This window comes from Podarcis filfolensis, assembly GCF_964270895.1.
Source record: "Podarcis filfolensis genome assembly, chromosome: 15".
Lineage (NCBI taxonomy): Eukaryota > Metazoa > Chordata > Lepidosauria > Squamata > Lacertidae > Podarcis > Podarcis filfolensis.
In genome coordinates, this window is record NC_139618.1 from 7,307,747 (window position 1) to 7,321,624 (window position 13,878).

Here is a 13,878-nt window from a genome sequence, read left to right on the forward strand (position 1 = left end):
TTTTTCAGAGACAGTCTGGGTCACCCTTGTTTATTTTTTCACAGCCAAAAGGGAGAAAAAGTTATTGACATGCTTTCCTTCCCGCCAAATCCCAGGTTATACAAGCACAGATGAATCCCCATCTCCTTATGATCTAAGCTCTGGAGTTCCAACTCCTTAGGTGATTTTTGAGGAGTGGGGAGGTCGGAGTGGTTCCTTCCCCACCTAATTTGTAGACTTCTTAACTGCAAAAGCAACTAGATGTTTCGGCTAAAGCACTTCCATGATCTTGCAAACGAAAAACAGAGAAGGGCCCCTGGAGCAACTGGACACCTTTGCTATAGAACTGAAACCATACAATCTGCTTCTCAAAACGCAGCTAACTGTTGAGAAGGTGGGGTGAGGGAGACACAAAACGATCAGGAAAGGGCTTCTGTACATCAGCCACCATGTTGGGAGTTATGTGGAGATTGGGTGTCTCCAAGTAAAAGCAGAGGCAGACTACAAGCACAGCCAACACGGAGCCACCGATTTGGAACAGGATCTTCCCACACAAAGTGACTGGAAGCGAGGTGGCAAATAAGGCAAGGCTGACTCAAACTGGGATGAGGAGAGGCCTGGTCACAGTTTTCTTGCATCATGAAGACACATGGCTGGGCCACGTGCCCAGCCAATACTCCAGCACAAAAATATGAGGCAGCTCCCTTCGAAATGGCTTTCTGGGGGTGGGGGTGCTATAATGTATTTCGGACCAGGACAACTCACTTCGGATATACGGCACTTAAAATTCCATTTTACAGCTAAATACCAGCTGTCACCCATTTTTACTGTCAAATATTAGGCATGTTTGAGAGACAGTTTTGGATCAAGAAGAAACAAAGAAGACCACCTTTTTTTCCTTTTACAGCCAAGGCAACTTAAAAAGGAGAACAATGCACTCTTTGGGGACAGAAAAGCTGGCTGTTTTTTTGTTTTTTTTTAAGAAACAAAACAAAACATTGAGTACCTCATTTCAAGCCAGATTCCGACCCTTAATTGCCACCTTTTTGGGGGTCTGCTTACAGCCAGCTTCTGAACCTTTTCAAAAGGAATTTAAAAACCAAAGGATTTCTTTAATGGAATTTTAGAGATTCTCTTTTTATTTCATTTCTCCTTCCCGCTTAAAGGCCATTTGTTGAAGCATTTTTAATTTTTATTTTTTTTACAGTTCTCCTAGTGCAAAAGAAAATGAAAAAGAAAAGGAAAAAGAGCAGAAACCGAAAACAAGGAACATGAAAAAGATGCTGCTGCCTTACTTCTCCCAGGCAACCAAAAACAAAAACAAAACGAACAGAATTTTAGGTGGTGTTTTTACTGCAACATATACACATTAAATATAGTTTACAGTCCATGCAGCGGCGCAACCATGGTTGAAGGGTTCCTGGGCCCCCGCCTTCAGTGCACTACAGTCCATGTTCCTCGCCCGCCGTCATCGCGCCCCCCCTCCACTGCCGTCTGCCTGCCTCCTAGCCCGACTTGAAGAGGAGAATTGCAACCTGGCCCAAATAGAAATAAATGAAATGCTTCGTCTCGTGCGTTACGTAGCTGCCGAAATTCCTGCCCACGATGCAATGCCAAGTGGGGTTGTATTTCTTGTCAAATTCCTGAATGGGGAGGGGGAGACAGAGAGAGAGAAGGGGGGAGAGAGAGGAAGTTATTGAAATGCAACAGCATCAAAAGGAGGCAGATCTGTGCCCCAAGGAGATTACAATACAGGAATTGGGAAGTGTGTTTCGGAGTCCAGAGGCCCTCAGCCAGAGCCTGTCTTGGCCAAGCACTGCCGCTAGGCCCATCCTCACACAATCCTGCTCCTGGGCAACCCCTGCATTGTTTCCTTCAGCTTGGGGGCAGGGAGAAGATGGTAGTTTCTGCAGTGGATCAATACAGTCCTGGAGTCCAACCCACCCGGAGGCCAGCTTGAGACATATTGATAGCCCTAACAGCTACACTGAAGAGGTGCCTCCCATAATACTTTGCAGCGTTGCGCAGAACACAGTTAGGCAACTCATCCCCAAGCGGTGCATGGCTTTGTCAGTCAGTATCTTCTAAAAATATAGCACCAGCCACAGAAGGTTGCAGGTTCAATCCCCGGGTAGGGCTGGGGGAGATTTCCTGTACAAAACCCCACTGCCAGTCAGCGTAGACAATACTGAATTAGATGGACCAATGGGTCAGTATAAGGTCGCTTCCAATCGGGGCAAACCATGGGGGCAGGACCTTGGAAACCTGAGTTCAAATCCCCACTCAGCCATGAAGCACATTGGGTGACCTTGGGCCGGTCACAGACACTCAGCCTAACCTGCCTCACAGGGCTGTTGTGGGGATTATATACAGAAGGTGAAAACCACGTACGCCACTTTGAGTTCCTTGGAAAAATAGGTGCGATATAAATACGATGAACAAAGCCTTTCGGTTATAATTAATTTCATAGAATTGCAGAGTTAGAAGGGACCGCAAGGGCCATCTAGTTCAACCCCCTGCGATGCAGGAATATTGAGTGCAGAGGGTAGCAGTAACTCTTCCCAAAAACTGATATTCAGAGGCCTCCTTCCTCTGACAGTGGCGAGATAATCTCCAGAACAAAACATTTATATCAAGGCAGAAGCAGTGTAAAGTGTTACAGGCCTCCTGAATGCCTATTTTTAAAGGCAGGTTTCCCCCTGCTCACGGGAGACATTGCAGTGTTGTTTTATTATTTACCATTTTACTATATTTTCTTTTTCATGGATTTTGTTTCCATTGGTTTCTGTGTATTTCTGGCTAGTGGGGGGCGGGCAGATGAACTTACCGGTGTTTTATGTGAATTGCTGACTGATTCTGCATATTAAGCCAGATATAAATATTAATACTGTACGCTGAAATAAAAAGGCAGCCTTGACTTTTGCCACACCCTTGCCTGGCTGTTCTGTGACAGGCAGACAGCCAAGCCAGCCACATGAAGTCCATTAGCACATGTACCAAGTCAAGGGCTTTATTTTAAAGAGGTCTTGCAAGCTCTTAATCTCCGGGTCATGGGTTTGAGCCCCACACTGGGCAAAAGTTTCCTGCATTGCAGGGGATTGAATCAGATGACCCTCATGGTCCCTTCAAACTCTACAATTCTATGATTCTAAGATGCTTTGACATTGTTTCCCAGCAGGGAAGTAGCCAAGAAATAAGGGGGGGTGTGCAATACTGGTTTGTTTCCATTCTTATTTTTATTATGTACACTGCTTTTATTATGTACACTGTTATTATGTACACACAGTGTGTTTTTAATATTACAATTTTATGTTGTGAACCACCCTGAGATCTACAGGTGAAGTGCAGCATACAAATTTAATTAAGTACTTGTAATAATAAATAATTTGGAAGCAAATAAAAATGGGATTATACAAATCCATCACGGATAGCAGCCTACAGTTGTGCTTTATCAATTCAATTCCTTCTAAAACACGCAGGGTAAAAGTCGGTAACACACAATAAGCTCTCTAAGTACACAATATGTTTTATCTTATTCTTACTGGATCAGATTGTTAATATTAATGTTTGATGTTTTATTATTTTTATATGTGTTGGAAGCCGCCCAGAGTGGCTGAGGCAACCCAGCCAGATGGGCGGGGTATAAATTAAAAAATAGCATGATTTATTTTTACAGCGGTACCTTGGTTTAAGAACAGCCCCTATTTGGTTTACGGACTCCGCAAAACCGGAAGTAGTGTCCTGGTTTGCGAACTTTACCTCGGTCTAAGAACGGAAGTCGAACGGTGGAAGGGCACTGGCGGCAGGCTTCATTAGGGAAAGTGCGCCTCGGTTTAAGAAAGGTTTCGGTTTAAGAACGGACTTCCAGAACGGGTTAAGTTCGTAAACCGAGGTACCACCGTATTTATTATTCTACTGCATTTGCATCCTACCTTCGCTCTAAAGAGCTCAAGGTGGCAGGTGTTTCTCCCCCTCCTCATTCAATCCCCACAACAGCCAATTAATGTTGGTTCGGCTGAGAGAGGCAGTAACTGGCCCAGTAAGCTTCAAGACCAAGTGGGGATCCGAACCTACATTGCACTGGTTCAGAACTTGCCAGCTGCCAAGTAAGGGGCTGGCTAAGAAGAACAGGAATGGGGGGAGACCACATGCCCCAGTCATTTCCTCAGAGATTCTGTCTTGCCATGGCAGAATGCAACTGATGAAACGCTGAGATGACCCAATCCATAATAAATAATAATAAAAAAAAATTATTTATATCCCCAGCCGAAGCCGGGCTCAGAGAGGCTAACAACAATAAAATAATACAACATTCTAAAATCATTTCATTATAAAATTAATTCAAATCAAACTGATGGCAACCATTGGGCTAGAGTTCTGTGAAGATTGCCAAAGGAGGGAGTCAGGCCCTGGCCAAAGGCCTGGTAGAACAGCTCTGTCTTGCAGTCCCTGCGGAAAGATGTCAAGCCCCGCAGGGCCCTAGTCTCTTGTGACAGAGCGTTCCACCAGATCGGAGCCACAGCCGAAAAAGCCCTGGCTCTAGTTGAGGCCAGCCTAACCTCTCTGTGGCCTGGGACCTCCAAGATGTCTTTGTTTGAAGACCGTAAGGTCCTCTGTGGGACATACCAGGAGAGGCGGTCCCGTAGGTACGAGGGTCCTAGGCCGTATAGGGCTTTGAAGGTTAAAACAGCACCTTAAACCTTAAATCAAGGCTCTTTTTCCTCTCTCCCAAGTGCAGGCACCACAATACCTTTTTGATGTATGCCGCTATGTCCTTTTCTATGTTGTACTTCTCCATGGCCTGAGTGGCGCAATCGACAGCATCTTGCTGCATGTCCTCGGACATGTCCGCATTCTTGATCACTGCCTTTCTGTCAGACATGATGGACCTGCCGAGAGGAAGCCAGAGAGGAAGGTCAAGTCATGCTGCAGATCACCACAGATCTGCCACGGCGCCACCCCTTGGAATGGCGGCTTGCAAGGAGGCAGGGCTGGGTTGAGGGGCAGACTGAAGCTGCGCTGCGTCCAATCCAACGGATGAGCCGCCACGGCTGCTTCTCTACCAGCTTTCAAAACAGGTTCAGACATGGGACTAGTCCACAAGAAAAGCACACCCTGCACTGTAGAAGCAGTGGGATGTTTTGTTTGCTTGACCAGCAGCCGTTTATTCTGGCACCCTCCCTCCATCTATTTCAGTCCAACCTGATTGGGAAAAATGTGAGTTTTTAAGCAAGTGGTCCTCCCTTTGTGACTGGGGAAGGGGGCAGTTTGGTGTGTCGCATTTTGTGCAGGCCTGATCTATCAGCACCAGGCTTCCACGCAAATGCACTCTCAACGCAAGGACTGAACACTGCAAACACACCTCCACAGCTCTCACTTCCACTGGCATTGGTATGATACTGCTTTAAATGTATAGTGCAGACGGGACTTTAGTGCAATCAAGATCTGGCTTTACTGGGTAGGAGGAAAAGGAAAACCAGAAGACAACAGTCCACTGGCAGCCTCAGGTGCAACGCTTCAGCAAGTCCCTGTTCTGCATCTTCTTTGAACCGGACACCACGGCTGAAATCCTTGACGTTTTAATGCAGATTTGCACTGCCACACTGGGCCCCTTTTATAAAAATAGAAAGAGTTCCCCAACCTGATGTCCTCTAGATGTCACTGGGACTCTCCAACTCCCACCAGCCAGGATGGCAAATAGCCTGGGGTGACAGGCAGTATGGTGCAGTGGTTAAAGAGTGTTCAAACAGAACCTGGGAGACCAAGACATTCGAATCCTCACGCAGTCAAGCAACTCACTGGGTGACCTTGGGCCATCAGCCTAAACTACCTCCAAGGTTGCTGAAAGTATAAAATGGGGAGGGGGAGAACCACATATACCTCCTTGAAGGTGCAAGCTTGGGGAACCTGGTGAAGAATCTAACCTCTGCAGGTGGGACTACCATATGTTGCCAGTTCCCACCCTCCCTGACCAATTCTGGCCATACTGGTTGGGGATAATTGAGAGGGCCTCAGATTCCCCATTCTGGCCTCCCTCAAGCAGGCAGATTCAACCCCTTTCTTACCTACCAGCATACAGTTAAAACCGCATGTGTGAACACCATTTAAATATCCAAAACATGTACCTGGGACAAAAATCTCCACTTGGAAGGCTCTTTGAAAGAGGAAGAGGGACCAGCGGGCACCAAAGATAACAACAGCGATGGTGCCCGTCTGATACACAACAAGATGGAATCCCAAAGGGTAGCGGAATCCACCCTAAAGGTCCAATTCCTGCTCTGTGCAGAAGAGACCTTCTGTTCAAACGGTCTCTGCAAGAGACTCTCTCTCCTTCAGAGCACAGTGATCAGCTGAGTATACAAGGGGTGAGACAGTTTTTAAGGCATCCTGATCCCAAGGCCTATAGGGCTGTGTGCATATGGAGCACCTTAAACTCTGCTTGGTACTGTTCTGAGGACAACAAATCTGAACAATGCCATCTCTTCCCTTCATATCTCTCTCTCTCATATCAAAACCCCCCATCTCCATTACTCCACTATCACTGAGCTATAAGTACATGTAACTGAAATGAATATAGACTTTTCTATTTTTGGCTCTCACCTCCATTTCCATCTCTTATGGGCAATGCTAGATTTGTAAGCTCCTCAAGGCCACAAGTGCCCACCCATCTCATGAGTTAAATCCTGCATTGGCTGCACACTCAGCAGGGAACAGGCATGGGCAGACAAAGCAAACGGGATTTAACTTCCTGCTCACCAGCAGATGCCCGGGGAGTTAAATCCTGCTCAGTTCTTCAGGATTCCATGCAAACGTCTTCCCGATTCAAGGAGTTTGCATGGAACCCCCTGCTAAAATGAAGGGACCTCTGGTTCTAGCAGCTCCTTGCAAGGTGCTTTGAAACCCCAGCTTCAAAGAACCTTGTACTCGACGCCAGGTGATTGGCAGGCTGGCAACTCTGCCCGCCTGTCAAACTTGGCCAGCAAAGCCGATCCCAAAAGAATCTGGCCCAGGGAGCCAAAAGGTTCCCCACCCATTGTAGACCACACCCCACACTGGCACAGCATAAACAGGACCCTTAACCCTCCCCAGCCAACATTCAAAGGCTGAAGGAGAGCATTTTCTTGCAAGCCTCTACCAACAGATCCCAGGAGCTGCAGTTCCCAAAGCTTTCAATGCCCACACTAATGCATGCAGCCACCACCCACTGAAATAACTTGGCCATACATGAGCTTCCTAAATGGCAGTTGACATAGCCAATCACCCACAGACTTTCACTGGGGTGGGTGGAGAGTCTCTCTACTCAGCTGCCTTAACCACAAACAATGCAGAGCCACAAAAGTGTTGAGCCACAGATGCAAACGCTGCAAGGAAGAAGTGAGGTCGGTCTCTGTGGGCATGTCCACACGACAAATATAATAACCAGGGCTGTGGTTGTGGTTGTTTTTTAAAGGCTGCTCAATCACATCACTCACACCCCTTCCCAACTGACATCTTTTAGGAACATTAGAAACCACCCAACAGTTAATTCATGGTTAATTCCCACGACAGAGAGTAGAAGCCGTGACAGTTAAGCCAGGCTTTTAAAACTAAGTTACTAGTCCACATGATTGACACGCTGCCCGCCTGCCAATCCACAGCCTGTTAATTTGTGCCACACACCATGTGCAAGTTTCAGTAGCCTCTGTGCCTTGGTCACAGGCAACTAGTTCCACTTAGCATAAGCAAATAGATAGCCGTTTTGGCTGGTAGCCATAGGTAAGTTCTAATTCTACTATCAGAGGCAGAACACCAGGTGTGAATACCAGGTATAGGGGGATTGGGGGGGGCTGCTTATGGGCTTCCCATTGGTCACTGCGAGAACAGGACACTGACTAGCAGGGTTTTTCTGCTGCTCTTCAAAAGCAGGTTTCTGGAAGAGCTTTCACTGTGGCGGAAGCTCATCGCAATGAGGAGATTCCCCAGCAACCATCGCAGAAGGACAGTTCCTGGGATTCTCTAATCCACGGCCATTTAGCAAGCAATGAGCGAGCCAGCCTGCCTGCAGGAGGAGTTAAACCGACTTTGCAAATACCAAACCTTATCCACCCAGAATCGTAAGCATTCCCCAGACCCCTGCAGTGTTAAGGAGAAATGCCAGAATGGTTGCAGAGTGGAAGACAGGGAGGGTGGTGTTAACAAGAAGCCCTGAGCCTTCCCAGAACCACAGTTTGCAGGAATCTCTTGAACAGGAGTGAGGAACAGCAGCCTGGAATGTGTCCTGGAACTCTGATGCTGCCTCTTGCTTGCATGGATGGAGAACAGGTGTGTGTGTGTGTGTGTGTGTGTGTAGAAACCAGCCCTGATGTACAAACTACAAAGTCAGCATTTATATGCTTGGCCCCACCCACTTTTTCCTCCAGCCCTGCCCACCACTGCCATGTGGCCCCCGGAAGGTCCTACAAAAGGGTAATAAAGTTCCCCACTCTTTGTTCTCGAAAGAGCTGTTAACTATCAAATTCAAAGATTTGGGAAGGGGGCCCAGCTCAGCAGAAGAGCACCCAGAGCTAGGTGCACACCTGGGCCCAGATTTAATCCACGACATCTCCCATTAGGAGGAGGATCGGGTAGCTGCTGCCAGCCAAAGCAGACAACACTGAGTTCAATGGACGAGCGGTCTTAACCTGGTATAAAGCAACTCCCTGCATTGGTAGCAGAGATGTGTCTGGGGTAATCAGCCAGCAAGGAGATACTCAAGAAACAAAGGGTGTGAACAGCAAGCTGATTAACTGACCCCACCTCACCGCTGCACACACACACAGTCCTTCTATGAAAGAGCTACTGGGAAAATCTTCAACAGCAGCTTAATCAGCTTCTTACACACTGCACCACCCACCGGCAGCTAAGGCAAGCAAGCCAGCTTCCTTATAGGCCAACCACTACTAACGGCGACATAAGAACATGTGCTTGAGCTTGCTTTCCCCTCCTCCCTCCCCATTCTTTTTCCTTGTGTGTCATGACTTTTCTGTTGTAAGCCTGAGGGCGGGAGCTGTCTTAATACAGATTTCTGCAAGCTGCTCCATATAAAGCCTTTTTGTGTGTGTGTGCATTAAGTCTGGGGTATAACTGCCACAAATGAACAATTACTTTTAAAAAAAAAGAGGAAGAGTTTTTCCGTCTGGAAGCACTGAGACTGCATGCCGAGAGTGATTCCCGTCTCTTGGCAGGACCTCAAAAGGGACAGAAGGAATAGCTTTGTTGCAGCCGTTAAAATATTGCTATCCAAGAGTGAGGAAGGAACCCAGAACCCGTTACATAATAGCCATGGCCAAGGTTACAATTATCCAAACCTTTGCAGTCCGTTCCCCCCCCCCCCCCCCAGTTCAAGACGACCCTGTGCATCCCTCACTGCCTGAAAAACAACAACATTATTGCATTTACTATCAAAGAGCTGCTACATTTCCTGGAACTGTAACAAGAGGAAGACTCCCACTTTGCACACACAAAAAACTTTGACAGGATATGGGGTTTGCTACAGTCCTAAACCAGGTGCAAGGAACCAGTGGCCCTCCAGATGTTGCTGAACTTCAACTCCCATCAGCCCCAGCAAGCCTGGCTGATGGGGCGAAGCATGTCAGCAACATCTGCGGGGCCACAGGTTCCCCTCACCTGTCCTAGACAGAAGAAGAGCCGGCCTGTCATTGCTAGCCTGCAAGGCCTCTTGGCAGATGCAGGAAATGGATTCAACCCAGCAGCCACGTTCTTCGGCTTCCACTTGCTCCCATTTCACAGGTGAGGTAAAGAGAGGCCTTCCCTGCAGGAGGAGCGGAAAGCACCCTGGAAGTTTAGGAACAGCATCCAAGGCGAGGGTGATGGTGTCCCAACATGCACTTGGAAACAGAAGCCCAAATGAAAACCAACCCGATTTTGAAAGATCGAGGGGCACCGAGGGAAGCAAAGAGATTAGCCCCCCCTCCACTGGGGTCCCAAAGTGCACACTTCCCCCCAGCAAGTTAATTCGTTTTTATTTTCTTCCATTGAGGAAGCTGCGTTATATACTGAATCAAACAACGCAGTCCATATAGCCCACTACTGCACCTGGGACCTGCACATGGCAATGCTGTCGCTACACCCTCTCCTCTAAAAGTCCGGCCTGTAAGAAATTCAAAGCACCATCCTCAGGGGAAGACTTGCTGCAGAGCCAGGGATGTTGCCAGAACAGGTTGAAGGGCCAAACCGTCCCGCCAGCCAGACGTGTCCTGGGGTCACCCGTCTTCCAGCAGCGTATTAGTTCCACTTGAACTCAACACCAAGCTTATCAGTACCCGTCTCGGCTAAGATGAACTTAAAAAAACAACAACACAAAAACCAGGGAAGGCATTTACGTAGTTCCTTCTAATAGGGTAAGCCAGTCTCTCTGTAAAATATTTACAGCATGAATATGGGGGGTGCAGGGGTAGAAACCCCAAAGGATCTTACACTGGATACATGCATGCAGGCCCCTTGCAACAGCACTGGGGAAAAGGGCTGTGGCTCAGTGGTTAGTGCACCTGCTGTGCATGCAGAAGGTCCCATGTTCAATGCTAAGGTAGAGCTGGGAGAGAGATCGGCCAGTCAGTGCAGGCAGCAGTGAGTTAGACCATGCACCCCCAAACTTGGCCCTCCAGATGCTTTGGGACTACAATTCCCATCATCCCTGACCTCTGCTCCTGTTAGCTAGGGATGATGGGAGTTGTAGTCCCAAAACATCTGGAGGGCAGAGTTTGGGGGTGCCTGAGCTAGACTGACCGACTCAGGACGACGGGAGTCCCTGTGCACCATCTGCCCCTCTGCCCTTATTATGGTCATCACTTCTAGAACAGTGAGGACAATTCAATAATTTGTGTGGCATGGGCTGGGAGGGGAGAGAAGGGACCCTGGGATTCATTCAAAAGCCCTATCATAAAGGAAGCTGTCTTCTCCTTGGCCAGGACCCCCCCTGCAATGACAGGGAAACTTTGGAGGAGAATGCAATGGGGTGGGCAGCATGGGCATAGCCAGGGGGGCAGCTGCCGCCCCCAATCAAGTAAAACAATTGAAATACTTAACTGACCAATCATGTCAGTTCTCCCCCCCCCAAACAAATGTCCTGCCCGCCCAACAAAAATCCTAGCTATGCTCATAGTGGGCATGCACATTATCCCAGGATGCGTCCCCCAGAATCCTTGCAATATACACCATCCTCATGTCTCAGTGATGGGAGTTTTGCTCCGATCCCCCAACAGCCAAGTCACAAGGAGGACAGTAATTGGAGGACCACAAGCCTGGGTTGCAGAAGAGATGCAGCTCAAAAATAGAGCACGCAGGTTTGATCCCCAGCATCTCTGGGCAGGGCCAAGAAAGGATCTCTGCCTGGATCCCTAGAGATCCACTGCCAGGCGGCGTCAACAATGCTGGACCAATGTCCTGACTCATGTTCACGCATGCATGGGGGTGGGGAAGGTGTGTGTGCCGTTATCACCTGCCCAGCCAAACACAAATGCCATAAAAGGCTTGTTTACAACATCAGCCATTTAAAACCCAGTCCCTTTTACTCTTGCAGGGATAGTGCCAGTCTGAGCAGCCTGGCGGGGTTGGCGGGAGGGCGAAGGAAGCAAGAGAGCGGCGGGTGCCACTCTGAGGTCCTTGGCAGAAAAAGTGGGGGGAAAAACACAATAGTAAATAAAACGGCACTTGGGAGGCGGCGATTCTCTTTCCTCCGGCGAGTATCCTCCCTTACTATGAGGCTGCTGCAGTGGGGAGTTTCCCTTTAATACAGCCTCTATCTCTTTTTTTTGGGGGGGGGGGTGAGAAGCAAGGAGAGGGTGGCTTGTAGAGTAAGCCCCAGAGGCCACACCACACATACAATCTTCCTTGGATCGTGCCCAAGTTCAGCTCCACCTGCAGGTTCCAAAGGTGGCAACAGCCTCCCCAGCTAGAAAAAGGCCTCGGCAATGTTTTTTCCCCCTCCCTTTTTTTTTCTTAAAGCCTTCCAAGTCCCTACTCTAGAAGGATCCACGCTCAATCCCATGATCTCGGTTCCCTCCATCCCTGACAGGGACGTCACTGGACCTCAAAGCCAAGGGCACCACCAGCAGAATCCCATTGGCTCTGCTGCAACCCTCCTAGGAAGAGCAAAAGCAGCTTTTTAAGTTTGTCCCACCCTTAAAGGCAACCATCACAGACCTGAACCTGTCCTTTGCAAGAGGAGTTTCCCTCCCCCCCCAATGGGGAGCTAAACAATCCTTCTTCCAGCTCCTATGTCACAAAGGGGCTTCCTAGCAAGGCTTTAGGAATCTTATTTTTTCACCAGCGCTCCAAAAAGTCTCCAGTCTGATTTCAGGCTTGACCTTGGGGGTTTTTTTGGGGGGGGGCATAGTATAAATATTTAATTTATCCGATTTTAAAAATCAATATATGGGGGGGGGGAGAAAGAACTGGCCGCTTGATTCCAGAATGAAATGTTATAATACCAGCTGCATCCCCATCAACACTCACACAACTACTGCAGAGGTGAGCAAGAAAGCCAAGCGGATGGACAGTTTGCACAGACACACACACACACACACTATATATATATATATATATATATATATATATATATTTGGGAGGGTATAGCTCAGAGTTAGCTGAAAGAGGTGGATCCACAGAAACCGCGTCTGCCAAGTTTGGTACAAAGGAAGGTAGATTGCACACTCAATACCCAGCAGCTGTACCCGCTTTGGGGGGAGAGTGGATGGGGGGGGGGGAAGCAGCCTGGGTTGCAATCCTCTGCACCTTTACCTTTGAATAATTGTGTAAAAAAAATATTAAAGTCCCACTGGGGCTTTCTGAACTCAAGAGGGTTTACTTCCGAGTAGGCATGCATGAGATTGCACTAGGCGCAGGAGCCTAAGGGGCGTGGACTAAAACAGGGGAAAAAAGAAAAATAAGAAGGGAGGAAGGAGGGGCGGCCAAAATCAAGCATCCCCATCACTTCCAATGGCCAGAACCCCTCGCTGCTCGCGCAACTATTTGAGCGCGCGCCCCCATCAACCCCTCCGCCCCAAACTCGCCCCATCCGTATGCAATTCTGCAATGGAAAAGAAAAGCAAATAAAACGAATAAGTCACCCGTTTGCAACCGCTTACCTTCACAGTGTTAGGCAAAGCCTCCGATTATTTATATATATATATTTTTTAAATAATAATAATAATAAACGAGGGCGCGCTCTTTCCCCCCTCGGCACGTCGAAAGGCAACGCTGCAAAGGCTTTCTATAGCCTCCCAACGCCTGGGCTCCAATGCGCGTTCCTGCCCCGTTTGCAAAAAGAAAAAAGGGGGGAAGCACCAGCGAAGCGTCCGATGCTGCTGTCGGCGAAGGTGGTTGGAGCGTCGCTCGCTTACTCAGCGCAGCAGCAGCGCCGGCGCCCTCCGCTCTCTTCCCCCCGCGAGCCTCCTCTGGCTGCCTGCCCTGGCCCCCCCGGGCTGAAATAGGCGCCCCTCCCCTTGCAGTAGCTCAGCCACGCTGCGCCTCCATTGGCTGCCGCAGAGCCTCGGCCCACAGCGACGTAGCGTTCTCCTCTCGCTGTTCTCTGTCTACATCTTATTTCATCCCATAATGCCACGAGGAAATTGCAGAACCAATTTTTTTGTATGTGTGGGGTGGGCGGGGGGGGGGGTGGAGAGAGACTAGGGGTGGGGCTGGAGTTTCTCGCTTTTTGTTTGTTATTAAAACAGAGCGTCCACAAATGAGCCAATGAAGAAGCGGGCATTATTATTATTATTTTCCCTGCTCAGGATCTGGGTCTTCTCTCTCGGCTTCCTTCTTCTTCTTCTTCTGCTCTGCCTCTCTCTCTGTTTTCTGGCAGGGAGCTGCTTGGAACAGCTGCATCGCCAGGCAGAACTGCAACAGGTGCAGCTTTAT

At 48.6% G+C, this 13,878-nt stretch overlaps 1 protein-coding gene across 3 annotated transcripts; it reads right to left on the reverse strand.

Annotated features, from left to right (window-relative positions):
- On the reverse strand, positions 1 to 13,596 carry DYNLL2 (dynein light chain LC8-type 2). 3 transcript variants are annotated; one of them, XM_083588087.1, is made up of 3 exons: positions 13,104 to 13,596; positions 4,730 to 4,868; positions 1 to 1,622 (listed from the first exon to the last, which is right to left on the reverse strand). In XM_083588087.1, the coding sequence occupies exons 2-3, from the start codon at positions 4,859 to 4,861 to the stop codon at positions 1,485 to 1,487; spliced, it is 270 nt and encodes an 89-aa protein (XP_083444213.1). In that variant the 5' UTR covers positions 4,862 to 4,868; positions 13,104 to 13,596; the 3' UTR covers positions 1 to 1,484. The 3 variants fall into 3 exon arrangements, with proteins under 3 accessions (XP_083444213.1, XP_083444214.1, XP_083444212.1); XM_083588088.1 differs by having other exon boundaries at positions 13,303 to 13,413; XM_083588086.1 differs by having other exon boundaries at positions 13,359 to 13,406.
- Positions 13,597 to 13,878: the final 282 nt, after the last annotated feature.